The sequence below is a fragment of the Papio anubis genome, chromosome 7, assembly GCF_008728515.1.
Source record: "Papio anubis isolate 15944 chromosome 7, Panubis1.0, whole genome shotgun sequence".
NCBI lineage: Eukaryota > Metazoa > Chordata > Mammalia > Primates > Cercopithecidae > Papio > Papio anubis.
In genome coordinates this window covers 61,107,955-61,135,227 of record NC_044982.1, presented here as the reverse complement: position 1 = coordinate 61,135,227, position 27,273 = coordinate 61,107,955, and the positions used below count along the sequence as shown (strand labels likewise).

Here is a 27,273-nt window from a genome sequence, read left to right as displayed (position 1 = left end):
TAGATATTCAGAGTCCCTTGAAATACATGAAATTTAGTATGGGTTTTCCCATTTCTGCAATATATCCTTTTGGAATTTTGAAAGAGATTGTATTGAATACATAGATCGTTTTGGGTAGTATTGTCGTCTTAATAATGTTAAATTTTTCAGTGCATGAAAATGGGATGTCTTTTTATTTATTTTGTTCATGGTCCCAAATTGAAATCTACAAAATAATTTATATTCAACAAATTCCAGGCCAGGCACGGTGGCTCACGCCTGTAATCCCAGCACTTTGGGAGGCCGAAGTGGGTGGATCATCTGAGGTCAGGAGCTCAAGACCAGCCGGGCCAACATGGTTTGAAACCCTGTCTCTACTAAAAATATAGAAATTAGCCGGGTGTTGTAGCAGGCACCTGTAATCCCAGCTACTTGGGAGGCTGAGGCAGGAGAATGACTTAAACCCAGTAGGCAGAGGTTACAGTGAGCTGAGAATGCACCATACAACTCCAGCCTGGACGACTGGAGCAAAACTCCATCTCAAAAAAAAAAAAATCCAGTTTTATTTTTGTGTCCTTCACTGTTTCCTTCCTTGTACAAAGGTAATAATTAAAAATATCTATATACTTCGGCTCGTTTATACATTGTTTGAAATATATAATTAGATGCTTTTATATTTTTAATCTTCCTTAGATAGGTTAGTAAAATATAGTACGTACTTTATCCCATCTTGATTTTTTTACTTAAAACTATCCTCAGGTTCACTCAATAGTAATATACAGATATATATTCCTCATTACTTTGTGTAGCTACATATACCATTGTATGATTATGTAATTATTTATTCAACATTTCTATATTGTGGGTTGTTTCTAATCTTTTGTTCTTATAATAAATAGCCATGTTTGTATTCTCTTAAATGTTGCCGGTGTAACTTTGGGATTAATTTCTTGGAATTGCTGTAAAAAGTAAATGCATATGTAATGTTGCCAGATATTGCTAACTTCTCTATAGGGTTTGTACTTTTTTTTTTTTTTTGAGGCAGAGTCTCGCTCTATTGCCCAGGCTGGAGTGCAGTGGCTCTGCTCACTGCAGACTCCGCCTCCCACGCCCAGATAATTTTTGTATTTTTAGTCGAGACAGGGTTTCACCATGTTGGCCAGGCTGGTCTCGAACTCCCCGCCTCAAATGACCTACTCGCCTCAGCCACCCAAAGTGCTGGGATTACAGGCGTGAGCCACTGCACCTGGCCCTGTACCATATTATTACTACCAGCATTGTAAAAGAGTTTCTGATTTCTCCAGAACTTTATTAACAGAGAATATTGTCAACCTAGTGAGAGATGGCGTGTCATATAGTTTCAAATTTGTGTTTTTCTTTGCATAGCAAAGTTGAAAGCATCTTTTTTCTTTCAGTTTCATACATTCATATAGCTTGTAAGAGCCATTTGCATTTCTTTTTTGAGAGCACATTTTATTACTTGCTTTTTGTGGATCACACAGATATTGTGTATTCTGGCTACAAGCCTACATGAGGGCTGTATACCAATTCTGAGATTTTTTCCCTCTCTACCAGATATCAAGATTGACAGCTACTTTTTCCTTTCTGCTTTTATGGAGTAGATTTATTTTTTATTTGCGCTTATAAAAATGTTTAACCGTTTTTGGGGACAGAGGTTCGGACATCTGGCACTGTTTCCCGTGCCCTGTGCCTCTGCAAAAAGAGGAGCTCATGGTTCACAGGATTTGGCAGATTACTTTGGAAAGGAAAGCTGGGTATGTTCTGGCTTAAGTAACTTCCAAAATTCTCACTTCCATGTTGTTTTTGACCTCGGTGTATTTCTTCCTTTCTCGTCAGACCATTTATGTGTTTCTAAGTATTTTTTACAAACATGTTAGTTTTTTAAAACTAAACAGGTTTAGTTGTTTTCAACTGGAGATACTTTCTGGTTATCTAATCTTCCAATTATTTTTCAAAAATGTCTTGTCTGGTTTCCTTATTCTTCACAATGAACTCTAATCTGCTCTAAGATTATTTCATCTTCCATTCATTTGTTTTTTTTCTCTAGGCTAAAAATTATAATTTTCTTTTTTAACACTTATTTCCTTTCCTGTTCATTTTTAGACTTTCTCCTATTTCTTTACATCCTACTGTTCTTAGCTTTTGTTGTTAATTATAGCTTTATAGTTTTTTGAGGTGTAAGAATAGTGACTTACGTGTTCTTTCATGTATTGTCACTTTGGTCAAATTGAAGGAAGAAAACTGGACGTTCTCAGTACGGAAAATCAACTTTGGACGTGAGACACTTATGGCACATTTATGTATTTCACCTGATTGTGACCAGTGTTTTCCACTTTTTCAGGATGGTAGTGCTTTGGAGGATTCTTGCGCTTCAGGGGCATCCTCTTCCAATTCAAGACCACATTTAGCTGGGACACATAGTTCTCTTAGACTTCCACAGGAAGGAAAAGAAACCTGTATTCTTGTAGGCGGTCATGAAATAACTTCTGGATTAGAAGTAATTTCTTCCCTAAGAGCAATTCATGGGTTGCAAGTAGAAGTTTGTCCTCTTAATGGCTGTGATTACATCGTGAGTAACCGCATGGTGGTGGAAAGGAGGTCTCAGTCTGAGATGTTAAATAGTATCAATAAGAACAAGCTCATTGAGCAGATCCAGCACCTGCAGAGTATGTTTGAAAGAATATGTGTGATTGTGGAAAAGGACAGAGAAAAAACAGGTTTGTATTTTTAAATATCTTTGTTTATAAGACTGTAAAGGAACTTGACTGTTAACTTAGTTTATTCTTCTATTATTAGGATGTGGGAACTCTTAAAATATAAACACCTGACTGGTGAATGTCATTCTTATTTTCCTGCAGCCATAATGGCTTTCATTAGTTATTGTATTTAAATACAGCTTATGAGAACTGAAGGGTTGGAAATTGAAGGCAAGTCTGCCAAACGTAAGACTGTTTCAGGAACCCACGAAGAATGAGGGCCTTAAATAAGGCAGCAATGGGGAGGAGTAGTAGTATTCGGAAGATGTTTAAGGAGTCAGGATTAGCAAGAGTTGGTGGGAGGAGTTGAGAATTACTGAGTTGACCAACTTCTTGGTTATTGAGCAGTTAAATAGTGGTACTGTTTATTGCAATTATGAATATAATGGAAGCAACAGATAAGAGGGACAAGGAAAGTTCAATTTTGAACACGTTAAGATCGAGTTCTCAGTGGGTCACTGAAGTGGGTGCCTAGGATGCATTTGGAAGTACAGGATTGGAGCTTCAGGTAGGTTATTTCTGCAGTAATTATTCAATTGTATGGCGAGCCGTCAAGAACAGTGAAAAGATCATGAGATACGGAATCAGAAGACACACCGTTTCTATGGTTTCTCTATGAGACATTGCACTGACAAGTCACTCCCTCTGAGGAACTAATAATACACTTGTCCTATTCATCTTGTGATATTATGAGGACTAAGTAAAATCATGTAGTTGTGAAAGCCACTGCAGAAGAATTGAACATTTATACTTTTGGTAATAGTGTAGTTTATGCAAAACATTGGTATGGGAATTGGGCAGCTTTTTCATCCCCATTTTGTCATTGGTGAACCATGTGGCCTTAGATAAGTCATTTTATCTTTTGGTTACCCACTTTTTTTTTTCCTTTTTTTTTTGAGACAGAGTCTCGCTCTGTCACTCAGGCTGGAGTGCACTGGCACGATCTCAGCTCACTGCAACCTCCACCTCCCAGGTTCAAGCAATTCTCTTGCCATAGCCTCCTGAGTAGCTGGGATTACAGGTATGTGCCACCATGCCCAGCTAATTTTTGTATTTTTAGTAGAGACGGAGTTTCACCATGTTGGTCAAACTGGTCTCGAACTCTGGACCTCAGGTGATCTGCCAGCCTTGGCATTCCAAAGTGCTGGGATTCCAGGCATGAGCCACCATGCCCAGCCTTTTTTTTTTTTTTTTTTTTTGAGGCAGAGTCTCGCTCTGTCACCCAGGCTGGAGTGCAGTGGTGCAATCTCGGCTCACTGCAACCTCTGCTTCTTGGGTTCAGGTGAATCTCCTGCCTGAGCCTCCTGAGTAGCTGGGACTACAGACGTGTGTCACCACGCTCAACTAATTTTTTTTTTGTATTTTTTGTAGAGATGAGGTTTCACCATGTTGGCCAGGATGGTCTCGATTTCTCGACCTTGTGATCTGCCTGCCTCGGTCTCCCAAAGTGCTGGGATTATATGTGTGAGCCACCGTGCCCAGCCCCAGCCTCTTTTTAATTTGAAAAGTCAGGGATAAAGGAAATAGATTTGGAGTAGACAGGAAAGTAACATGGCAAAGGTTATAGAAAAGTATCGAGGGCCATGATAGGGAATACCAATAAAAGGATTTAAGTAGAATATGGAATAGAAAATGAACAAGAAAGGGTAGGGAACTAATTGGCAAGATGACATTAAAATGGGTGTACAGGGTAATTGTTGAGTGATTCTTTGGAATAAATACATAAGATAATTTTATATCACTTAAACCAGTACTTAATGCGCCCTTCCTCAGAGCTAGCATGAAAAATTAGAGATGAGTAATACAATCTTGGCCTTCAGGAGTGAATTATGTAGGAATATAAGCTCTTCCTTATTCACCTTTCTATGTTGATTCCAGCTCAAGGTGCTCATAGTTATCCCTATTTTCTTTCTCAGATATTTGAGAAACATTAGTTGTAGGGTTTCTCATTAGCAGAATGTGGCACTAGTTTGCCAATGGTGTAGATCTTGGGATTTTAATAAAATAAAGTATATTAATGATTCTACTTGATATTAGTTACTAAAGTTTGCCTTTCCCTAAATATAAATATTTAGGAGACGCATCAAGGATGTTTAGGAGAACAAAAAGCTATGACAGCCTGCTGACTACCTTAATTGGCGCTGGAATCCGAATTCTTTTCAGTTCCTGCCAAGAAGAAACTGCAGATTTGCTAAAGGAACTGTCTTTAGTGGAACAAAGAAAGAATGTTGGTATTCATGTTCCAACAGTGGTGAATAGCAGTAAAAGTGAGGCACTCCAGTTTTATTTAAGTATTCCTAATATAAGTTATATAACTGCATTAAATATGTGTCACCAGTTTTCATCTGTGAAAAGGATGGCTAACAGGTATGTCTGTTGTAATATTTTTAAATGATTACTTTTAAAAGATTCTTAAAAGCATTCCATAGAAGTTTAACGTTAAAAAAATTTAAGAGGCATCATGCCTGTTAGATTTTATTCAGTAAACATTTTTTGCCTGCCAACATATATTAGTTACTATATGAAGCTGAGGGACATTAATCGAAAAAAAGAAAAAATAGGTGTAGGGATTTCCTTTGAGAACCTTAGAGCTCTGTGGAGAGACAATAAATAGCAGTTACATTTGACCTTGCAATCTAACATTTCTGGGCTGTTCAGTTCTGTAACAAGAAAAATGAGCATTTATATTGCTTGAAGAGGGAGATTTTAGAATGTAGTTCATTTTAATTAAAGGCCTACATCAGATACTATCTTAGCTCATGCTGCAATGCTAAAATACCATAAACTGGGTAATTTATAAATGACAGAAGTTTATTTCTGCCAGTTCTGGATACTGGAAGTCTGAGATATGGCTGGGTTCTGGAGAGAGCTTTGTACTGAGTCACAGACTACTGCCTTCTCATTGTATCCTCACATGGCAGAAATAGAGCTAGCTAGCTCTTTGACCTCTTCTTATAAGTGCACGAGGATATCCACCTTTATCAACTAATTCTCAAAGTTGCCTCTTCCAAATACCATCACATTGGGATTAGGGCTTCAACATATGAATTTTGGGGAACACAAAAACATTCAGTTCATTGAAGATATTGGAATTGTTTTTCTAGATAATTTTAAGGAAAGGAACCAAGTAGCTGTTTTATCCAAACTAATTTTCAAGACATCAGCTGGACAGATAATGCTTGAGATGATTTCCTTAAAGGCTACTGTGTTTGGTGTTCTTTAGGTAATATTAAATTTTATAAAAGCCAGAAGTCCTAGTGTAATGATTTTGTCTCATTTATTTTTCAGCACACCTCAAGAAATCTCCATGTATGCACAAGTAACTCATCAGAAGGCTGAGGAGATCTATAGATATATTCACTATGTATTTGACATACAAATGTTACCAAATGATCTTAACCAAGATAGACTGAAATCTGATGCATAATCAGGCTGCTAAAGATGGGGCTTTCAAAGAACTCTCACAATATTAAACGCACTTCAGTAATCATTGCTGTTTTGTGATTATGTTTATTTGTAAATAGAATATTTCCTTAAATATATTTTATATTGTATATATTTTTATTTATATAGATTATATAAATTATTAAAAAACAAAAATCTGATGTTTGGTGATCATTTTGACTAGATTATGAAACTAATTCTTTTTATTAAATAAAAGAAGGTTTATTAAAAGTGTTACTAAGGGTAGTTTAAGAAAGTAAAAGCTAAGCTAGAGATATACTTTGGAATGTTTCCCAAGATTAAAGTTGTACTGTTGTGATAAATAGTAAAGTTGATATGTCTAACTACAGCCAACTTGTTGATTTTTCCCATGTGTAGATAGTATACTTTAAGTGTACCGATTCTAAATATGTGTACTTGGTAAGGTGTGGGTGATGGGTGGTTGTGAGATAAATGACCCAGTAACTAGGAAAGTAGAAAACTTAACTGAATGTTTATCTGACCAGAGGTGTGTCCCAGTTAAGTACTGTCAAATCTGTTAATATGAACTCTTAATATGGTTTGGCTGTGTCCCCAACCAAAATCTCATCTTGACTTATAATCTGAATTATAATCCCCATATGTTGGGGAGGGACCTCCTGGAAGGTGATTAGATCATGGGGGCGGTTTCCCCCATGCTGTTCTCGTGATAGTTTTCAGAGGATCTGATGGTTTTATAAGGAGCTTTTCCTCTGTTCACTCTGCAGTACTCACACCTAGTGCCATGTGGAAAAGGAAACATTGGCTTCCCCTCCACCATGATTGTAAGTTTCCTGAGGCCTCCCCAGCCATGCAGGACTGTGAGTCAATTAAAATCTTTTCCTTATAAATTTCCCAGTCTTGGGTTATTTCTTCATAGCAGTGTGAGAATAGACTAATACAAACTCCCAGCTACCTTACTCTTTTTTGTTGCTGAAATATATTCAAGGTGGTATATTGGTTTGGACTTAGAAAGTTTCTTTTTAATATAAATTACTGAATTCAGGCCCATTATGTTGACCACATTACATTTACTGTTTTGATCCATTCTGTCGTCTGTGATGACATTAAGAAGGCTTTGCTTGGGGCCTGGCACGGTGGCTCACGCCTGTAATTCCGGGCAGATCACGAGGTCAGGAGGTCGAGACCATCCAGGCTAACACGGTGAAACCCTGTCTCTACTAAAAATACAAAAAAATTAGCTGGGCGTGGTGGCGGGCACCTGTAGTCCTAGCTACTTGGGAGGCTGAGGCAGGAGAATGGCATGAAACTGGGAGGGGGAGCTTGCAGTGAGCCGAGATCGCGCCACTGCACTCCAGCCTGGGCGACAGAGTCAGACTCTATCTCAAAAACAAAAACAAAAACAAAAAAAGAAGGCTTTGCTTGTATCTGCAATATATATGACATCTTTCTTCTAGTCAGTCTAGTACTAAAGCAGCCTTTAATTATGTGAGTCCTTTATTCTCAGCCTCATTTTTACCCCTATTACATTGTTGGGTACTTGAACCAGCCTCACCGCAGAGAGCTTTCCTCACCTTAAATCTGGCAGGGACTTCAGAGCTCATGTAATTCAAATCACTTCTCTTCCCTTTCTTACCAAATGATAAAAGTGATGCCCAGAAACAAGTGACTTATTCAAGTTTAGGCTGGCAAATCTAGAAGCAGAACCCAGAAACTACATATGATTCTCTTTCACTCTATGGTGTTGATAAAAGGGGACAAAAAAGTTATTCTGCCTAGCTCCTTTGAGATAGTATCAACTCTCAAGTTGTCTGAAAGCAGCTGACTTCTTATGTCTGCTGCTCAATAATTCTGTCAAAACCAGAGAGAGGAAACACTGTAAGTTATTGCCTAGTGTGCAGTTATCAATTTTCTGTAACTGGACTTTTTGAGTATTTCTCCTTTAGTAGTGAGCACAATGCTAAGCTTTGACAGGAGGAAAGGAGCCTTTCTCCTTCCACTGTGCTACATCTTCATGCATCATGCTGCTGCTACATTGTCAGCAGGGACTGTGGGTAGGGGCATCTGGTGGTGCTTTGCCCCAGCTGCATGCCAGAATCATGCAGTCCCTCAACCTCAGAGATACCACATGCTCAGACTCAGCTGTGTGTGTACCCATCAGACAAAAAAAATTATGTACATTAACATGGTGTTACAGACATAACCTAGAGGATTTCATTTATTTATGCTTTCTGTGTGGAGAGCTCTATCCATATTTAGGCTTGCAATAGCCTCCTCCTATACTCTCATTGGTAGCCATTAACCATTGATTATCCATCTTATTATTTAAGTCCTTAAGGTCTTTTTCTTTTCCACTTTTAAGTCTCCTTTGGAGGTTACTTACCTTAAACTTTATTATTAGTTCATCTTATGACCTGATAGAAATGGGACAAACCAGGTACCTGGCAGGTGAGATACCTTAGAATAGGGAAGGCGCTGAAGGAGTTCTGATAGGACAAGGGAATATATAGGCAGTAGGGGTCAGACTCTTGATTTGAGTCAAGTTTATGCCATTTCAATTACCTTTTTACTTTTTGTTAAGGGATTTAACCACCTTCTTAACTCCTAAAACACTATCCATTAACTCCAAGCAGTATAGTATTAGATCAAGTATTGGCAACTCAAGTAATACAACAGCATTTTTTTTTGGCCACTCCAAAATAAACCTTTCTTTTGATCCATCCTATATCCACCAACGGTCTTTATGGCAGAAATAATCATAGTAGTTTAAAGAATAATCTTAGTCCAATTGCACTGTTCTTTTTACAGTGTTTCCATGAGTCCTATAATTATACAACTGCTGATTATTACTATTTTATTTTATTTACTTATTTATTTTAAGAGGAGTCTTTTTCTCTTGCCCAGGCTAGACTGCAGTGGCTAGTTGCAGGCATGATCATAGCACACTTCAGCCTTGAACTCCTAGGCTCAAGCAATCCTCCTTCCTCAGCCTCCCAGGTAGTTGAAACTACAGGTATATGACACCAGGCCTGCTCTGACTAAAACACTTAAGAAACAAGAAAATGTTACTTTTTTTTTTTTTTTTTTTTTTTGAGGAAACTTAAAACAGGACCACTCGTGATTTGTTTTTATTTCTATCACCCAGTAATTAGTAACAAACAAAAAACAAGAAACAAATATTATAAAAGCAAACTAACTTTATTTGAATAATCTAAATAGAGAACAAAGGTAGATGAATGTGTAGCCAGAAGGAAAATATCCTATATGTCAAGTTTCAAAACATAATAAGCGAAAATAAGTTTATTTCTAAACGAAATTTCAGTGAAAGAAAAAGATGTTTATTATGACATAATATATTGATTACTAATGGTGGATCTATTAACTGTCTAATCTAGTCAAAATATTTAAGCTGTATCTGCATATGTAAATAACACTTAAAAATTAGAGAACAAAATAGTAAATAATTATTTAGTAAAATAAAATAAATATCTAGTAAAATAATGGCAAAGCAATAAACTAAATATACATAGGTTTCATAGATATGCCAATCACATAAAATAAAAACAATCAGGAGAGGAGCATGTCAACAATGTATAATTTAATTCCAACAATGTGTAATTTAAACATTAGGCTTGGATAACAACTGGTAACAAATCCTACTCTGGCTTGGATAATAACTGGTAACAAATGCTAACTTAAAAGTTTTCATGAATTCAATAGCTACCAGTACAACCTCTGTCATCCTTGTCACCTTCCCTTACTTACTTAAATGGTAGCAAAACTTTCTTGAAATTTAAAAAAAAAAATCTGTTTGGGAAATGATTTTCTTAAAGTAAAAAGACTTGGATGCATATTTAAAAAGTATCTATATATTTTAATATGCAAAAACAAATGTACAGATGTCTACACAAGCAAAAACAATTTTCTTTACATTTTTAGTACTAGAGCAATAAGGATATTTTAGTTTGAACACAAACACATGAAACCTTCAAAGAAGTCCACATTTTCATAGGAAGCTACTTTACAAAGAAAATACATGTACTCCAGTTGAAAATACAAACACACTGTCTGCTTTATGGTAAAAATCCCAGGAATCATATTTTCTCATTTTACTATGCAGAATCAGAGTTTGAAAAATAATAATCTTTCTCTTCTTCATCTAAAGATTCCACAACATTAGTGAAAAGTTTTCCAATACCAGAGTTTTCTCCTAAATCTGTGAAGAGAAGTTTAATAAAAAGATTAATAAATTTCTAAAAGTACTTTCAATAAAACTGAAAACAACTATAAGGAATAAAATGCTAAGTCTGTCCACTTGAGAGCAATTAATTTTAATACCATTTAAATAAAGAATCTACCTTATAGAACTGAGCCACAAAAGAAAGCTGTAAGTATATTACCTGTGTTAAGTGGGGTTCTCCTTCTTGGTGCTGGAGTTGAGAAATCAGTTTCAACCTATAAAAGAGTTACTATTAATAGCTAAATGGTACCTCCTGGTGAAATCTACCTCAAATCTAGACAAAATTAAGCATGCTTATCCCCAGGTTACTTTGAACTATAGGTTACTATGCCTATAATAACATTTAATCACATTATAATTATCTGTGAAATGCCTAATTCTCTTTTGGGTTTATTCAGGGCAAGAACCATGACTTACTCAATGTTGTTTCCCACTGCTGGCAAACACTACTCATAACTATAAACTAATGCTATAGCAGTTAAAGGATAGTCTATGGGCCTCCAAAAGTTGCCAAAATGCACTAAGTAATTAGGTAATGAATATACTGGTTTAGTAAACGTAAAATATAAACAAAATTTATCATGATTATATATAGTAATTATAATTACAATACTATACTATTACAGTATAGTAATTACTATACAGAATAGTAATTACTGTATTTTACCTACAGTCTGTTAATTTAACAGTACAATGTTTTGTACTAGCAGAATTTTAATTCTCTGTACTTGAAATTCTTGGCTAAAATGGTAATGTAAATGGCAAGTTTGAAGTACATGCTCACACACATTACAATGCTTATCAAACTATTGACCATGGCTGGCAATCATTAAATCTTTTAAAAATAAAAAGTAACAGAATAAAAAATATAATAGCCCCTATACTAAAAGTAAGTAGTTTGAAGAAATTTTTGAGATACAAATTGATGCTCACAGACTGTGATATAAATGTATTTTTTTCTGACATGAGGTAAAACACTATTATATCATTTAGCCCTCAAAATCATTTGGTAACATAAATCAATATAATCATGATCCCCATTATCATACCACACATGAATAAAATGATATTAGAAAGCTTAAGTAACTTGCTCAGTGTCATAAAGCAAGGGACTCAAGGGGGTTCCCATAAGTTACCATTCTCTGAGATTAGCTACTTACTTTGACGAAATTTGAGATGAAATGCTTTTTTCAGAATCCTAGTACTTATATCTGATTGATAATCAGTTATTGCAATTAAAATCAGAAAATTAAAAATTTAAAAAGTAATTCAAGGGGATAAAGGATTGTCCTAATCTTTTCTCTGAGGGATACAGATCATTCTATTAAGGCATCTTTTAGTTAAAAATTTTTCTGTAGTTGGATTTTAAATGTTAGAATGTAAAAAAATAAAATTAAGTAGCTACATCTGAAAAACACTTGAAACCATTTTAAAGCTACATAGGATTTGATGAAATGTCTTATTTTATGAGAATCATGACTCAGTCTGAATTATTCTTTAATCCTTGAACAGATAAGCTTTTGTGTTTTGCCTGAAATATCCTTCCCAGTCCTGTGTATATTTTTACCACCCTTCATTTCCCAAAAATCAAAATTTTTACCCATTTTCTCCTTGCTCCAATGTTTCAGTCTATGTAATGCCATCTGTAATCCTACAGTACTTATGTACTTACCTCATTCATGGCTTCATTATTGTAACTTATTACATTATAATCACTTTAGGGACAGGGACTGTCACATCACTTATAACTACCACAGTTTATCATATATTAAAGTTGTTTCATAGATATGTGTTGGATAAAGAAAAATACTTACTAATTTTTTCTTGATGTTGCCCCAGACAATACCACCATTACTTTTATGATATTTTTGCATACGAAAAACATATTTATCACAATCATTCCTGTTTGAATACAAAATAATTTTAAGTCAACAATATTTTTAAGTCAACTTAATAATTTTCAGTTAACTGTCATACTTTTAACCACAGGTTGAACAACAATTGCCTAAATTAATTTCAAATGTATTTCTTTTTTTGAAACAGGGTCTCACTCTGTCGCCCAGGCTGGAGTGCAGTAACATGATAATGGCTCACTGTAGCCTCAGCCTCCTGGGCTCACGTGATCCTCCCAACTCAGCCTCCCACGTAGCTTGGACTACAGGCACATGCCATCACGCCTGGCTAATCTTTGTATTTTTCTTAAGAGACAGGGTTTCGCCACATTGCCCAGGCTGCTCTTAAACTCCTGAGCTCATCAAGCAATCTGCCCTCCTGGGCCTCCCAAAGTGTTGGGATAACAGGCGTGAGCCACCATGCCTGACCTCAAATGTATTTCCATCTTTAAAAAGTACATTCTGTATTTTAAAGAGGACAATACAATGTGCCTATGGAGATGGGCAAAACGCTCAAACATTTTAAAGGAAATACTGAATAAGACTATTTTGGGAAATTATGCTTTGCTTACTGCTCATTGTACTGTCTACACTCTTTCCAGTATCTTGCTGCCTCTCTTCATTTTCCAAAACTCCCACTGAGACCTCTGGTCCTTGGACTCCCTTTTGCTGTACCATTGTTCACTTCCTTCCCTATACTAATTGAATCTCAGTTTATTCACTTTAAAGATATGCCTGGTGATTGAAAACCCTCAATTTTTCCAACTGTGCTGGGTTTCCAATCCAGCTCATCAAGCCTTTTATTTCTACAACACTTTATCTTTCTTGAATTCCCCATACCAACCACCAAATTTTTTTCTTTTGTTTTTTTCATTTCCTTTACCTTATCTCTTCCCTTACAAGTAAATAGGCTTGACTCATAACTGACGAGATTAAAAGCCAAGTAGAATGGTTGGTTGTTTTTAATTCCTTAAACCCACAATTCCTAATCCCACTTATGACAGTTAATACCAGCTGAACACCCATTTCCATACTCTCCCTTGGCTCTAAGATCTTACATACCTGAGTATCCTGTTCTTTATGACTATTTGGGAACAACCTTAAAGTTGACATGTAGAAATGTGACTGTATTAAGATACTTATCTGAATCAAACACTGCTGTATAGCAATGAATAGACCTCATCAGGTATTAGCAAACTGCTTAACAAATGAACAGGTGCGATCCCAGCACTTTGGGAGGCTGAGGCTGGTGGATTACCTGAGGTCAGGAGTTCAAGACCAGCCTGGGCAACATGGTGAAACCCCATCTCTACTAAAAATACAAAAATTAGCCGGGCACGGTGGCATGTGCCTGTAATTCCAGCTACTTGGAAGGCTGAGGCATGAGAATTGCTTGAACCTGGTAGATGGAGGTGGTAGTGAGCCGAGATCGTGCCACTGCTCTCCAACGTGAGCAACTCCATCTCAAAAACAAAAAACAAATGAACAGGCCTAGCCACTTGTTCAGGATCAGCAACTGGTAAGTCTATTGTCAAAGAGATGTCTCTGAAGACAAAGAGTTTTTCACTTCTGAAGTGATACAACTGTTTGATTACTTAAAACTGTTATGAAAAGTTCATCAATTACTAGAGATAGTAAAGTCAAAGATAGTGAAGAAGCCTAAGAAAATCTTTTTTTTTTTGGCCGGGCGCGGTGGCTCAAGCCTGTATTCCCAGCACTTTGGGAGGCCGAGATGGGCGGATCACGAGGTCAGAAGATCGAGACCATCCTGGCGAACACGGTGAAACCCCGTCTCTACTAAAAAATACAAAAAACTAGCCAGGCGAGGTGGCGGGCGCCCGTAGTCCCAGCTACTCGGGAGGCTGAGGCAGGAGAATGGTGTAAACCCGGGAGGCGGAGCTTGCGGTGAGCTGAGATCCGGCCACTGCACTCCACCCTGGGCGACAAAGCGAGACTCCGTCTCAAAAAAAAAAATCTTTTTTTTTAAGAAAAAGTTTTAGACAATATAGATACATGACATAAGTGAGTGTATCGGATTTCCTTAATTGTAAAAGTGATGTAAATGGACAGAAAATATCCCCCAAAACAAAAAACAAAAACTCACAACCCACACTGGTGTCATTCTATAACCTAGAAATAATGGCTGGTGATGTGTAAGTTAAGAAATTTCCTTCCTTGGCCGCGCGCGGTGGCTCAAGCCTGTAATCCCAGCACTTTGGGAGGCCGAGACGGGCGGATCACAAGGTCAGGAGATCGAGACCATCCTGGCTAACACGGCGAAACCCTGTCTCTACTAAAAACACACAAAAAAATTAGCCGGGCGAGGTGGCGGCGCCTGTGGTCCCAGCTACTCGGGAGGCTGAGGCAGGAGAATGGCGGGAACCCGGGAGGCGGAGCTTGCAGTGAGCTGAGATCTGGCCACTGCACTCCAGCCTACGCGACAGAGCGAGACTCCGTCTCAAAAAAAAAAAAAAAAAAAAAAAAAAAGAAATTTCCTTCCTTATGAATTTGTTACATAAAATTGGGATCATACTGAATGTAGTTTTCCTAGCTTTAAAAAACTACTATCCACTGGATATTTTTCTGTCATTAAACATTCTTGAAGACATGATTTGTTTCATATTCCATTATATGGATAAATCTTAATTTATAACTTTCCTTATTTTTGGATGTTTTGGTCATTCTCAAACTTTCAGTATTATGTTTTATGGTGAACATCTTTGTTCATATAAATACATGCCTGTCCAAATCTCATACTTCCTTAAAGTGTCTAATAAAATTCAATGGCCAAAAGGATGAATTTTTTTTTTTTTTTGAGACGGAGTCTCGCACTGTCACCCAGGCTGGAGTGCAATGGCGTGATCTCGGCTCACTGCAACCTCCACCTCCTGGGTTCACACGATTCTCCTGCCTCAGCCTCCTTGGTAGGTAGGATTACAGGCGCACACCACCACACCTGGCTAATTTTTTGTATTTTTAGTAGAGACAGGGTTTCACTATGTTGGCCCCACTGGTCTCAAACTTCTGACCTCGTGATCCATCGGCCTCAGCCTCCCAAAGTGTTGGGATTATAGGTGTGAGCTACCGTGCCGGCCAAGGATGAATATTTTAAGGCTTTTGATGATTTGGTCAAAGTGCTTATCAAAAAGTTTGTCCAAAATTGTATTCTCAATATGCTTTCACCTGCACTAAAATACTAAAATAAAAAATAACTTTTAGATGCCTAGGAAAATTATATTTTTATCCAATAAGTGCAAATTAAAATTTTAGCAGGCTTCCTGAGAGTACTGAATAGTGTTTTTCTCAGTCATTATTATCTTGCTTCTGCCTCTCATTCTGTGGAAATTGCTCTAAGATCAGCAATAGCCTCTTACTCTCCAAATGGAATAGCCTATTTTCAGGCCTCATTCTTACTACTTTCCATCTTTTTTTGGTGAAATTTTATTGTTAGTCACCCCTTTTTTCTTAATTTTATTTATGTATATGTTTCAAATTGTTCCTGTATTCACATGGTTCAAAATTCAAAAGCCCCCCTCTCCTTCCTCTAGCTACCTTAGTTCTCCCTAAAGATCACCAATGTTTTGGTTTCTTATGCATCCTTTTAGAAATACTTAATCTAAAAAAAGCAATTATATACACACACACAAGTATATACATATATGCATACACACATATAGGTTTTATTTACACAAACAGTATATTATTCACTACATCTACCTTTTTCTCATTTAATGTATCTTAGGCATTTTATCATAACAGCCATAAAAAATATCTTCATTAATTCCTTTTTTTTTTTTTTGAGACAGGATCCCACTCTGTTGTCCAGGCTAGAGTGCAACTGTTGCAATCACAGCTCACTGCAGCCTAGACCTCTGGGACTCAAGCAATCCTTCTACATCAGCCTCCCTAGTAGCTGGGACCACAGGCTTTCCTCACTGCATCCTGCTAACTTTTTTTTTTTCTTTTGGTAGAAATGGGGTCTTCCTATGTTGCCCATGCTGGTCTTAAACTCCTGGGCTCAAGTGATCCTCCCACCTCAGCCTCCCAAAGTGTTGGGATTACAGGCTTCAACCACTGTGCCTGGCTCTTCATTAATTTCTATGACTACATAATGGACGAGGATTCATTTAATTAGTCCCTACTGATAGATTTTTGAGGTACTGCAATTTAAACAATGCTACCATAAATAAGATGTACATTCACAATTCTGTAAGTAAACTTCCTAAGTCAAAGGGTATGTGCATTTATAATTTTGATACTTACAAATTGTTGCTGCAAAGATCGCACTAATTTACCTTCTCACTAGCAATGCACGAAAATTAACAATGCATTCCTTGTTAATTTGTAGGAATGCTGTATATATTACAGAAATTAGCCTTTTGCCTGTGACAAGCTGCATATATTCTTTTCTCAGGTTGTCTTTTGTTTGTAGTGGTTGGTACCAGGTAAAATTTGTTAAACATTTTTATATAGTTGACTTTATTAATCTTTTCATTAATGGCTTGTAGGTTTTATATTATAGTTAGAAAGACCATCACTAATCTGGTATTATAAAATAATTCTCCAAGGTTTCTTTAGTTTTTTTTTTTTTTTTTTTAATTTTTTACAAGTAAAACCTTGATCCATTTTGAATTGATCCAGAAGTAAATGTGGATTATATCACAGTGCTATTTATTGAATAGAACCCTGACTTGATGAAATTGTCCATCCTTAACTTCTAGAAACTATACATTCTTGATTTTTTAAATAATGACTCTTCCCATTACTGGCATCTATGGTCCTCATGAAATGTTTAAATGTTCCTCATTACTCTGATGCAGAGAATTAAAATATCATATGCATGAATATTTACCTATTTATAGAAGCTAGCATGCCAGGACTGACATGCTGACATTGAGGAGTTTTTACCAATGGAAAGATAACTGATGATGGAGTTGTTGGATTTTTGTCCATATTTGGCAGAATATCATCATCATCTTCACTGTCCTGGAAACTTGGCAACTAGAAAACAAGTATTTATTATCAGCAGACACCCCATAAAATGTATTTTCTCATTATCACAAAATAGTTTTTGGAGGACTGATAGGTTGGTTCTCCTTCTTATAACTTTCCAAGTTAGATAATTAAAAACAATAGTAGGTAGAGGAGCAGAGGCTAGAGGAACTCCATTTTAGATGCTAATTCACCATGCTGACTTCTGCTTAAACCCGGTTCTGGAAATGCCTCTAAGATTTCTACTTCCATGTACTTACCAGAAATTTTGTCCTTAGGTCAAAACAACCTTGGTGTTACCGTAAACACATACTTACCATAAATCCGTCCCTCAGGCAAATTCCCTATGGTATATAAACCCTGGGTCTGGGGTGATAACAGTGCATAAATCCACCATCTTGTGGCCACCCAAGAGATGGCTTCTGCTCAAAAGTCTCTATAATGTTTCTGAGAAACTGTATTTGTCACCCTCTTTATTCAGCCTGTAACCGAGTAGTGTGGCTTCAAACCAGGTTTTAAAACTTTTTTATTCCTTTCTCCCCAATTTTAAGATACAACTTTGAGATAAACTGCATATGTGTTTCCATTCATCTTGAAATACAGCCTCAAAATGTGAACCTCCATTCCCTTTCTTTACCCATTCTATGCTCCCATGCCTTATGCACATATATTTACCTAGACACTTTTTAAGTGCACACCATGCTCGTTTATCTGGTCATATATTTCCTTAGAAGCTTCAGGGGCTGGATCCTGGCACAAACTGGATACTTTAATAATTCTCTCCCCAGTCAAGGCCAAAACTCACTCCCATCTAGAAATTTACTGCAAGATTTACTACAATTAATTTGTAACCTGGTTGGGCACCATCCACTACAATTAATTTGTAACCTGGTTGCGCCCAGGATGGTGCTGGCCCCTTCACCAAATGGAATATTTCAAGATAAGCTGTTGAAGCACACTGAGCCACCTGACAGCTCCTAACCCCTCCTCTCCTGCATTCCAAACCATTCTCTCTTTAAAAACTCCTATGTTCACTCCACAAATTGAAGACTGGAATTTTTGGAATTTCACCCACACTTCCCTTTGCTGGCACAGATAATAAAACTCTGTCACACCTTGCTCTTGTTATATTGTCTTCTTTTCACAAGTGGCGAGTAGTTGGACTCCTCTGCTGGTTACAATTTTTGGTGGCCCATACAGGGAGCCCTGTGTATTCACAGGTGGCTCCAGACCCACCTATCTGATCTTCTGTTAGATGGTGCCATGGAGCCACCTGTGAGTGCCAGCTGCTCGTGGCTAGCTGACCCCGTAGAAAGAACATTAGGGGAGCTTCCAGCAGCTGCCAATGTGCCTTTGTCTTACGGAACCTCCTTTTCTCTTTGTCACAGCATCTGCTGCTTCCAAAGCTTCACTGATACAAAGAGAGTGTGACATTTTGAAGAAGTCGACAAACGTTGGAACTGGGTGAGCTGCTGATGTGCACCTAGCCTCCCTCTGACTCTTTTCAGGGTGTTGCTGGGTCTCTGCTCTGTTTAGACTTAGCTGTTGGTGTCACCATTTGGCCATTTTTACGCATTTGTATTTGTGGCACCCTCAGGGCTTTGTTCACATTGGACTCAGTCCCCTGGTGGGGGCTGTTTGAAACTGAGGCGCCGGGCGCGGTGGCTCAAGCCTGTAATCCCAGCACTTTGGGAGGCCGAGACGGGCGGATCACGAGGTCAGGAGATCGAGACCATCCTGGCTAACACGGTGAAACCCCGTCTCTACTAAAAAATACAAAAAACTAGCCGGGCGAGGCGGCGGGCGCCTGTAGTCCCAGCTACTCGGGAGGCTGAGGCAGGAGAATGGCGTGAACCCGGGAGGCGGAGCTTGCAGTGAGCTGAGATCCGGCCACTGCACTCCAGCCTGGGCGACAGAGCCAGACTCCGTCTCAAAAAAAAAAAAAAAAAGAAACTGAGGCAAGGAGTTTGGAACTCTACCCAGTCCTCTTAACTGGGGATTTGTTTGGAGGCAGTGCACCATTTGTTTGCACATGTAGGTGTATAATTTTAATGTGTGTATGGGCCCTAATCTCTCTCTCTTCCTCCATCTTTTCTATTCCTCCCAGTTCCATCCCACTGACTACGTTGGAAACAAGCCATCAAACCTAACCTCCCCTGGGCTTGAAACAGCTCTGGGTTGGAAACAAGCCTAACCTCCCCTGGGCCATAAACACCATTAGCTTCCTCCAGCTGGAAACAGCTAACCTTGACTGGTGACTTGTGGAAGTGGGAATGTTACAGCAGGTAGCTAGTCAGGGATAAGCAGGGAATGAGCAGGCCTCCCCATCCCCTACCAGGAATGTTATTAGGCAACCATCCTATGATGGTCAGGTGGTTGTTAACTGTGTCTCTAAAATAATAATAAATCGCAGCCAGCACCAGGGAAAGGCAATCTCTCAATAAACAGAAACACCTAAAATTGGTGATGAGCAGCTTCCTGATAAGATCTCAGAAGCTGGGCGAGTGGGCTCAAGCATGTGCATTAAGAGGCAAAATGGAGGAGTTTAACTGGTATATGACCTCCTACGGACATTTGACTGGTAAGCGAAGAAAGCCTCAAGTGAGCCTGTGTGCAAATTCAGTAAACACACTGTAACTTGCTCCCCTCCCAAGTGCTAGCACACTACTGGGCATGCAGACAGCCCACCCCAAAGTCAGAATCAGGAGAGAAGGAACACAAGACCCCCAGAAGCATGCCAACATATAAAACCCCAAGTCACAAAGTTAAACCATCCTTCAAGTCACCTGCTTGACCCTCTTTTGAGAGTACTTTCCTTCCTTTGGTTCCTGCTTTAAAGTTTTTAAATAAACTTTCATTCCTGCACTAAAACTTGCCTTGGTTTCTCCTTCTGCCTTATGTTTCCTTGGTCAAATTCTCTGTTTAAAAAATTTTCATAATTATTAAAAAAAAAAATGGAGACGGAGTCTCCCTATATTGCCCAGGCTGGTCTTAAGCTCTTGGGCTCAGGGGATCCTCCTACCTTGGCCTCCCAAAGTGCTGGGACTACAGGCATAAGCCACACCTGGCCAGAATTCTTTCTTCTGAGGAGGTGAGAACTGTGGTTTCTGCAGACCCGTATGGATTCGCTGCCAGTAACAGAAGGGATTCATCCTACACTATATAGGTCTAAGGTGCTGAGGCTCTCCCTGACAGAAGATAAACAAGAGTGATGGGGGTCTGCTGGTTGCACAGGTTTAGGCTGTGTCTGCTAGAAATTTTAAGGTCAAGGAACAAGGACAAGGACAGAGCCTTAGCCTTTAAAAGACTTAATTTCTCTTGTGTAAAACAGAGATAATAACACCTATTTCTAAAGGTTATGTAGACCAGAGGTCAGCAAATGTTTTCCGTAAAGAATCAGATAGTGAATATTTTAGGTTTTGTGGTCCAGTCTCTGTTCCAACTACTCAACTCTGCACTGTAGCATGAAAGCAGGCATAGACAATATGCAAACAAATCTGACCTTTCGTATCAACAGAACAAAACAAAACTCTAATTCACTTACTATTATGCTTAGCCCTCAGTAGGAACTCAAGCAGTGTTAACTATGTCACAGAAAATGAGAAAATTTGTTGCTGTCTATTTCTACTTAAGTTCTGTTCTTTACATTTCTATTTTTGTGAGACGGAGTTTCGTTCTTGTTGCCCAGGCTGGAGTAAAATGGTGCCATCTCGGCTAACTGCAACCTCCGACTCCTGGGTTCAAGTAGTTATCTCGCCTCACCATCCTGAGTAGCTGGGACTACAGATGCCCACCACCACACCAGCTAATTTTTGTATTTTTAGTAGAGATGGGGTTTCACCATGTTGGCCAGACTGGTCTTGAACTCCTGATCTCAGGTGATCTGCCCACCTTGGCCTCCCAAAGTGCTGGGATTACAGGCGTGAGCCACCATGCCTGGCAGTTCTGTTCTTTATGATGCTACTATTGCATTTAGGCTAAAATATACACATATAGAACCTGAAATGATGGTGGGATAACATAAAGGGTACAAACCCTAGTGGACCACAGTGTTTTGAAGAAAACATTGTCAGGGCCTCTGGTGGCTCTCTTAAGACTTCCCTCTATAACCAGTGTAAAGCAAAAAGGGGGCCCAGCTAATGTTACTAAACTTTGTAAAGCGTTGTGTAGCCTTTTTAAATTGAAGATGATTTAATGACAAGAAATTGGTAGATGAAAAAATTACGCTTATGTCTAGCTCACTAACTGTTTGAATTCTTATACTCAATAGTCCAGTTGTCTATTATCCACACATTTCTGCATTACTTTAATCTTAATAATCTTTGTTTTTTTTTTCTTTTTTTGAGAAGGAGTCTTGCTCTGTCGCCAGGCTGGAGTGCAGTGGCTGCAATCTTTGTCTAGGGGGTTCAAGCGATTCTCCTGCCTCAGCCTCCCAAGTAGCTGGGATTATAGGCATGCGCCACCACGCCCGTCTAATTTTTGTATTTTTAGTAGAGACAGGGTTTCACCATGTTGGCTAGAATGGTCTTGATCTCCTGACCTCATGATCCACTCGCCTCGGCCTCCCAAAGTGCTGGGATTACAGCATGAGCCACCACGCCCCGCTAATCTTAATATTCTTAACATTTATATTTAGATTCTAGAAAGTCTTAAATGTGCATTTAATATCTGTATTGTATTTCACTGTGTTTATGAAAAACATCTTTACTGGATATACAGATTGTTTCCAGTTTTTTGCTATAAAGATAAAACTGCAATAAATATCTTGCAAAGATTTGGGGCTTTTGGATTTCTTAGGATAAACTCTCAAGAATAGAATAAATCTTTATGGCTTTTATAATATATTGCCATAATGCTTTCTTACTAAAAGGTACGATTCAATTTATATGCCCACTGATGTATGACTGTATCAGTATCAGCACTGCTTCTGTTAGCAGTGGATATTTTAACTTACTTTTTTTTTTAAGATTCTGTAATTTAGAAAGTATACATATATAATTTACTTTACTTTCTTGAATTACTAACTAAAATGACTACTTCCCCAAGTGTTTATTCAGCCTTTTGAATTTCTTCTCTTTCACACTTTTCCTGTGATCTTGGTACTTTTTGTTATTCCAGTAACATTTGAATGACTTGTTCATATTACAGATACTAGCTTGGTTTTATTTGCTGTGAATTACTCCAGTCACTGAAATTTTTACTTATTCTACTCTTCATATGACAAAAATTCTTTCATACATTCAAATCTTTTAATACTGTGCTACTATCATTTAATCCCTACTTTCAATTACTACACAGTATCTTTTATCACCTTTAAAAAAAAGTTTGCTTGGTAGTATATTAAACTTTATATATGTTTCGCCTAATTCTAGGTTTACTTTACTGTTTGGTTCTACAAACATTACCTTTGAACCGACTGAAGTGCAGACTCTAGAAACTAGTAAGAATGGCATATATCAGCACATTGTTTGCCATAAGACTATGATCACGTCTAGGGAGGCTACTGATCCTTCACCTAAATATTAGTGATGAACACTACCATACATAAAAATGAAAGATACAAAAGTCAATACAGATAAGGAAAACAATGATTTTGTGCCTCTTACCAGTATTCTTTGATGTTGTAAAGGTGTTGTACTGAAAAAATCATCATGGTCATCTTTTGGCAACTGTTCCAGAAATTCCCTCATCTGTTGCTTCCTTTTAAGAGTTCCCACTTTGGCAGTTATCTTAATAGTTTGTTTCTGATCAGCATCACCTCGCTTGCCTGAAGAGTCAGCAAACCATTTTGATAAGGATTTGGTTATTTATAGTAACTGCTCTATAAAGTTAATAGCCTTTGCAAAATCTAAATTGTGCATTCATGTTAAAACAAAACAAAACAAAACAAAAAAACTCAGCCTTGGCCAGGCTCAGTGGCTCATCCCTGTAACCCCAGCACTTCGGGAGGCCAAGGCAGGAGGAATGCTTGAGCCCAGGAGTTCAAGACCTGCCTGGGCAATACAGTGAGACCCCATCTCTCTAAAAAATATAGTTATAGATAAAGAAAGGAAAAAGAGAATGAAAACTTAGCTTTTTATTTTACAAGTCTCCTATAGAACAAATGATTATTTCTACACTGGGATCTGGGATTTGTGCAATATGATTAGCCCATAGGATACTCATGAAGAAGCTAAGATTAGGCAGGGTCAGGTTAAAAACATCTTTTTTTTTTTCTAGAGATGGGGTTTTGCCATGTTGCCCAGGCTGGTCTTGAACTTGTGAGCTCAAGTAATCGGTCCACCTCGGCCTCCCAAAGTGCTGAGATTACACGCATGAGCCACCACGCCTGGCCAAAAAGATCTTTACATTGCAAGAATGATTGCCTCTACACTGCCTCTTGCTGAATGCCTAATTTATTGATTTTGCTAAAATATATAAACCTTATTGAATTATGATGGGGTACTGGGTTCTCACTAATGCTTATTACAGAAATTCTCTGGCATAATCAACCTTTTACTAGTACTCATGAACAGGAGTATGTAATCATGGGACTATGAAAAGTGAGTATTTTCTGAGCCTTCTCATAAATTACTTGGGGATCTGACCCAAGTGCCTTTTAATTAAACCCTCAGAACAATAATTCAGATACTGAAATCTCTGGATCTAACTGCAGAATTCCTAAAACTCAAAGCACAAGGCTACTAAACTACTACTGATGGAAGTAGAGACCTAGGTAAGACTTAAAAATTAAACATGATTTCTGAAATTCTTTCTAGCTTTAATATTTTAAGAAAATACCTATTAATATTCATGGATAAATATAAAACATATCTGATTTCAGTGATCAGAAATCAACACTGAGTACTACGAAAAAAACTATTTACTACAAAGTTTACCATTTTGGCCTTTGGAATTGGCTGGCTTTTTCTTAGTGACATGTTTCTGGGATCTTTTTCCTCTGGGATTTTCCATATATTTCCTCTGGCATTCTTCAGCAGATCGAGAACCTACAGCCGCAGCTACATCTGACCAGAAACCAGGTTTGTGCTTTGGAAGAGATGCAAAAGCACTATGGAAGATCAAAACCAATTAAAGAATAAGAAATTCAAACCAATGACAATAACCTCTTAAAAGCATACCACTGAATTAATGAGATTTACTGAGATGAAGGAATTGGTTTTATCGAAATCATTCTGGATAACAACTAAGAAAGATATTATTCCCTCCCCTCAATAACTTACTCTAGTGCTTAAAATATGAAGATGTAATTTTACCTATCTAGTAGATGTCTTCTAACTATTTTGATGTGTTTTATTAAGCCTGAAAAATGACCCTCAGCCTTTCAACATTTTTTTTTTCTAAGTCCAACTAATCGATGATATGGTTTTTTAGGAGACTTTGGCATGACCAAATTTTCTACACTGTTACCTTAAATCTTACTGGTGCTAAGTATATTGGACAATAAGCTCTTAGTTCTCTTATACAGTCTAGGTTATAAGCTATTAAAAAGTGTTATGCTTGCTTTCATTCTACTATACTTTGTAGAACTCAGTATTTTAGATAAATGCTCTCTTAATTAAGGAAAATGAAAACTGAAATACAGAAAACTATAAGGAAGTCCCTAATTTAACATTTGAGTTACATTCTACAAGTTCCTTTGTAAATGATTTAGAACCTGGTATACAAGTTACCATCCCCACTCTCCCCATAAAGATTTTATGCATTGTGGTTAGATTGACAATTTAGTCAGAAAACATCTATGTAACTCATCAATTAGCATAAAAGTGATATTAACAATGTCATTTCAACTATACCACGTCTTTATTTTTAATCTGTTTCTTTGGCAAAATATTTTTATTTCTACTTGGGAAAATTTTTAATCAGCTCTCTGGGGAGCCCTGATTTATAAAGTCTGATGATTTTCAAAGGGTAAATACTCCCATTGGGGTTGATGTCAAGCTACCAACATGTCACTGAATGTGGAGTTGATAAAACACGTGTGATGGCACACAATTATATAGTATTTCCACCATACAACAGAGATGAAGAGTCTTGAGAACATATGTAATAAAATGTAAAATAATTAGGAAGTAATGAGTTTTGAGCATTATCTTTGTTTTAAATAATTATAAGTTTATATAATTTAATTTTTAATGACTTTAACACTCAATTTTTAAAATTCCCCAAAATTTAACAATCAGCTCTTGTAAACAGCTACCAGTTGACCACAGCATACTATTCCATGCAGAAAAGAATACTTATGAGCATTAAATACTTGTTAATGAATTATTTTACATAATTAATCATTCCACAGGTATTCTAAAGTGAAAAACTAGAAGGACTTGGGAACTCAAGCTTCTCTATTTGTGTGTGTGGCTAATTTCTAAATCTACAACTGTCTAAAAGAACTATTTTATATAACACAAATAATAATGTATTTAATAAGAAACTAGTACTTAATACATCTCCTCTAGATTATTCCAGATAATTTAAAAAGACACACTTAAACATATCACACCATGTTTAAAACTTGTTTCATTATTAGCATAAAACCCCAAATCCTTAGTTTAACGCTGTATTGTTCCTTGCCCAACTCTCTAGTCTCATCTTGTACTGCTCTTTGGTCAACTTTCAGTATTCCAGTCATTCTGGCCTTTTTTATTTTTCTTCCTTTTTTTTTTTTTTTTAAGAGACAGGGTCTCGATCTGTTGCCCACACAGGAATGCCAGGCATTATCATAGCTCAATGTGGCCTCCAACTTCTGGGCTCAGGCGATCCCCCTGACTCCGCCTCCTTAGTGGTTGGCACTACAGGCACAAACCCCACACCCATTCTTTCAGTATTTCTAAATATGCCCTCTTTCTACTTTTGTGTATGCTATTCTAAGGTCCATTTGTCTTGAATCCTGGGTTTAAATAATTCTTATTTATTGATATAGTTTAAATATGTGCCCCTACCCAAGACTCATATTGAAATGTATCCCCAGTATTGGAAGTGGGGCCTAGGGGGAGGTGACTGGTTAATGGAGGTAGATTCCTCATGAATGATTTAGCACCATCCCTCTTGGTACCATTCTTCTGATAATGAGTTCTCGTGAAATCTGGTCATTTAAAAGTATGCAGCACACTTTTCCAGAATGTCATATAAATAGAATCATATAGTATATAAGCCTTTGAGTTGGCTTCCTTCACTCAATATGCCTTTGAAATTCAACTAGGTTGTTGTATGTATCAATAGTTCTTCCTTTTTACTGCTTAGTAGTCCACTGAAAGAATGCACCATAATTTGTTTATGTATAAAGTACGACAGAAATCAGGGAGAGGGAGGAACTTGGCATAGCACCCTTTAAAGTTGTTTATGAACTCCTAGGCCCATCCTGCAAATTTTAATATATTTTCATTTTTGTTCAGTTAAGAATATCTGGCCGGGCTGGTGGCTCACACCTGTAATCCTAGCATTTTGGGAAGCCAAGGTGGGTGAATCACTTGAGGTCAGGTGTTCAGGACCAGCCTGGCCAACATGGTGAAACCTCACCTCCACTAAAAATACAAAAATTAGCTGGATATAGTGGCGCACGCCTGTAATCCCAGCTACTTGGGAGGCTGAGGCAGGAGAATTGCTTAAACCCAGGAGGCGGAGGTTGCAGTGAGCTGAGATCGCATCACTGCACTCCAGCCTGGGTGACAGAATGAGACTCCGTCTCCAAAAAGAAAAAAATAAAAAAAGAGAATATTTTCTACTTTGAGGCTTCTTCTTTGACCCACAGATTATTTAAATGTAAGTTATTTAATTTTAAACCACTTGGAAATTTTCCTTTTATTGATTTGTAGTTTAATTCAATTATCAGCAGAGAACATGCTTTGTATAATTTCAGCGATTTTAAATCTGTTAAGATGTTTTATGATCTGGTATATGTTCTATCTTGATGAATGATCAACCTATCCTTGGAAATAACCTATTCTTTTTCTTATTGGGTAGAATGTTCTGT

The 27,273-nt window shown here is 37.6% G+C and overlaps 2 protein-coding genes across 14 annotated transcripts in view; one reads left to right on the top strand and one right to left on the bottom strand.

Annotated features, from left to right (window-relative positions):
- FANCM (FA complementation group M) overlaps window positions 1-7,071 on the top strand; it is a 72,661-nt gene extending 65,590 nt beyond the window's left edge. For 7 of the 10 annotated variants that reach the window (XM_021941164.2, XM_021941167.2, XM_021941166.2 and 4 more), the window contains 3 exons: window positions 2,342-2,717; window positions 4,832-5,123; window positions 6,045-6,246. In XM_021941164.2, the coding sequence (XP_021796856.2) occupies window positions 2,342-2,717; window positions 4,832-5,123; window positions 6,045-6,183 (807 nt within the window). In that variant the 3' untranslated portion in view covers window positions 6,184-6,246. Of the gene's footprint in view, window positions 1-2,341; window positions 2,718-4,831; window positions 5,124-6,044 lie in introns of all 10 variants that reach the window. The other 3 variants (XM_021941169.2, XM_021941163.2, XM_021941168.2) reach the window with 3 other exon arrangements.
- Window positions 7,072-9,358: 2,287 nt separating this feature from the next.
- The window catches only part of MIS18BP1 (MIS18 binding protein 1), a 55,961-nt gene continuing 38,046 nt past the window's right edge, over window positions 9,359-27,273 (bottom strand). For 3 of the 4 annotated variants that reach the window (XM_009211475.3, XM_021941174.2, XM_021941175.2), the window contains 6 exons: window positions 24,182-24,354; window positions 22,910-23,070; window positions 17,164-17,312; window positions 12,234-12,321; window positions 10,580-10,634; window positions 9,359-10,395 (listed from right to left, as the gene is read on the bottom strand). In XM_009211475.3, coding sequence (XP_009209739.2) covers window positions 10,292-10,395; window positions 10,580-10,634; window positions 12,234-12,321; window positions 17,164-17,312; window positions 22,910-23,070; window positions 24,182-24,354 — 730 coding nt within the window. In that variant the 3' untranslated portion in view covers window positions 9,359-10,291. The remainder of the gene's footprint in view (window positions 10,396-10,579; window positions 10,635-12,233; window positions 12,322-17,163; window positions 17,313-22,909; window positions 23,071-24,181; window positions 24,355-27,273) is intronic. The other variant, XM_003901748.5, reaches the window with a different exon arrangement.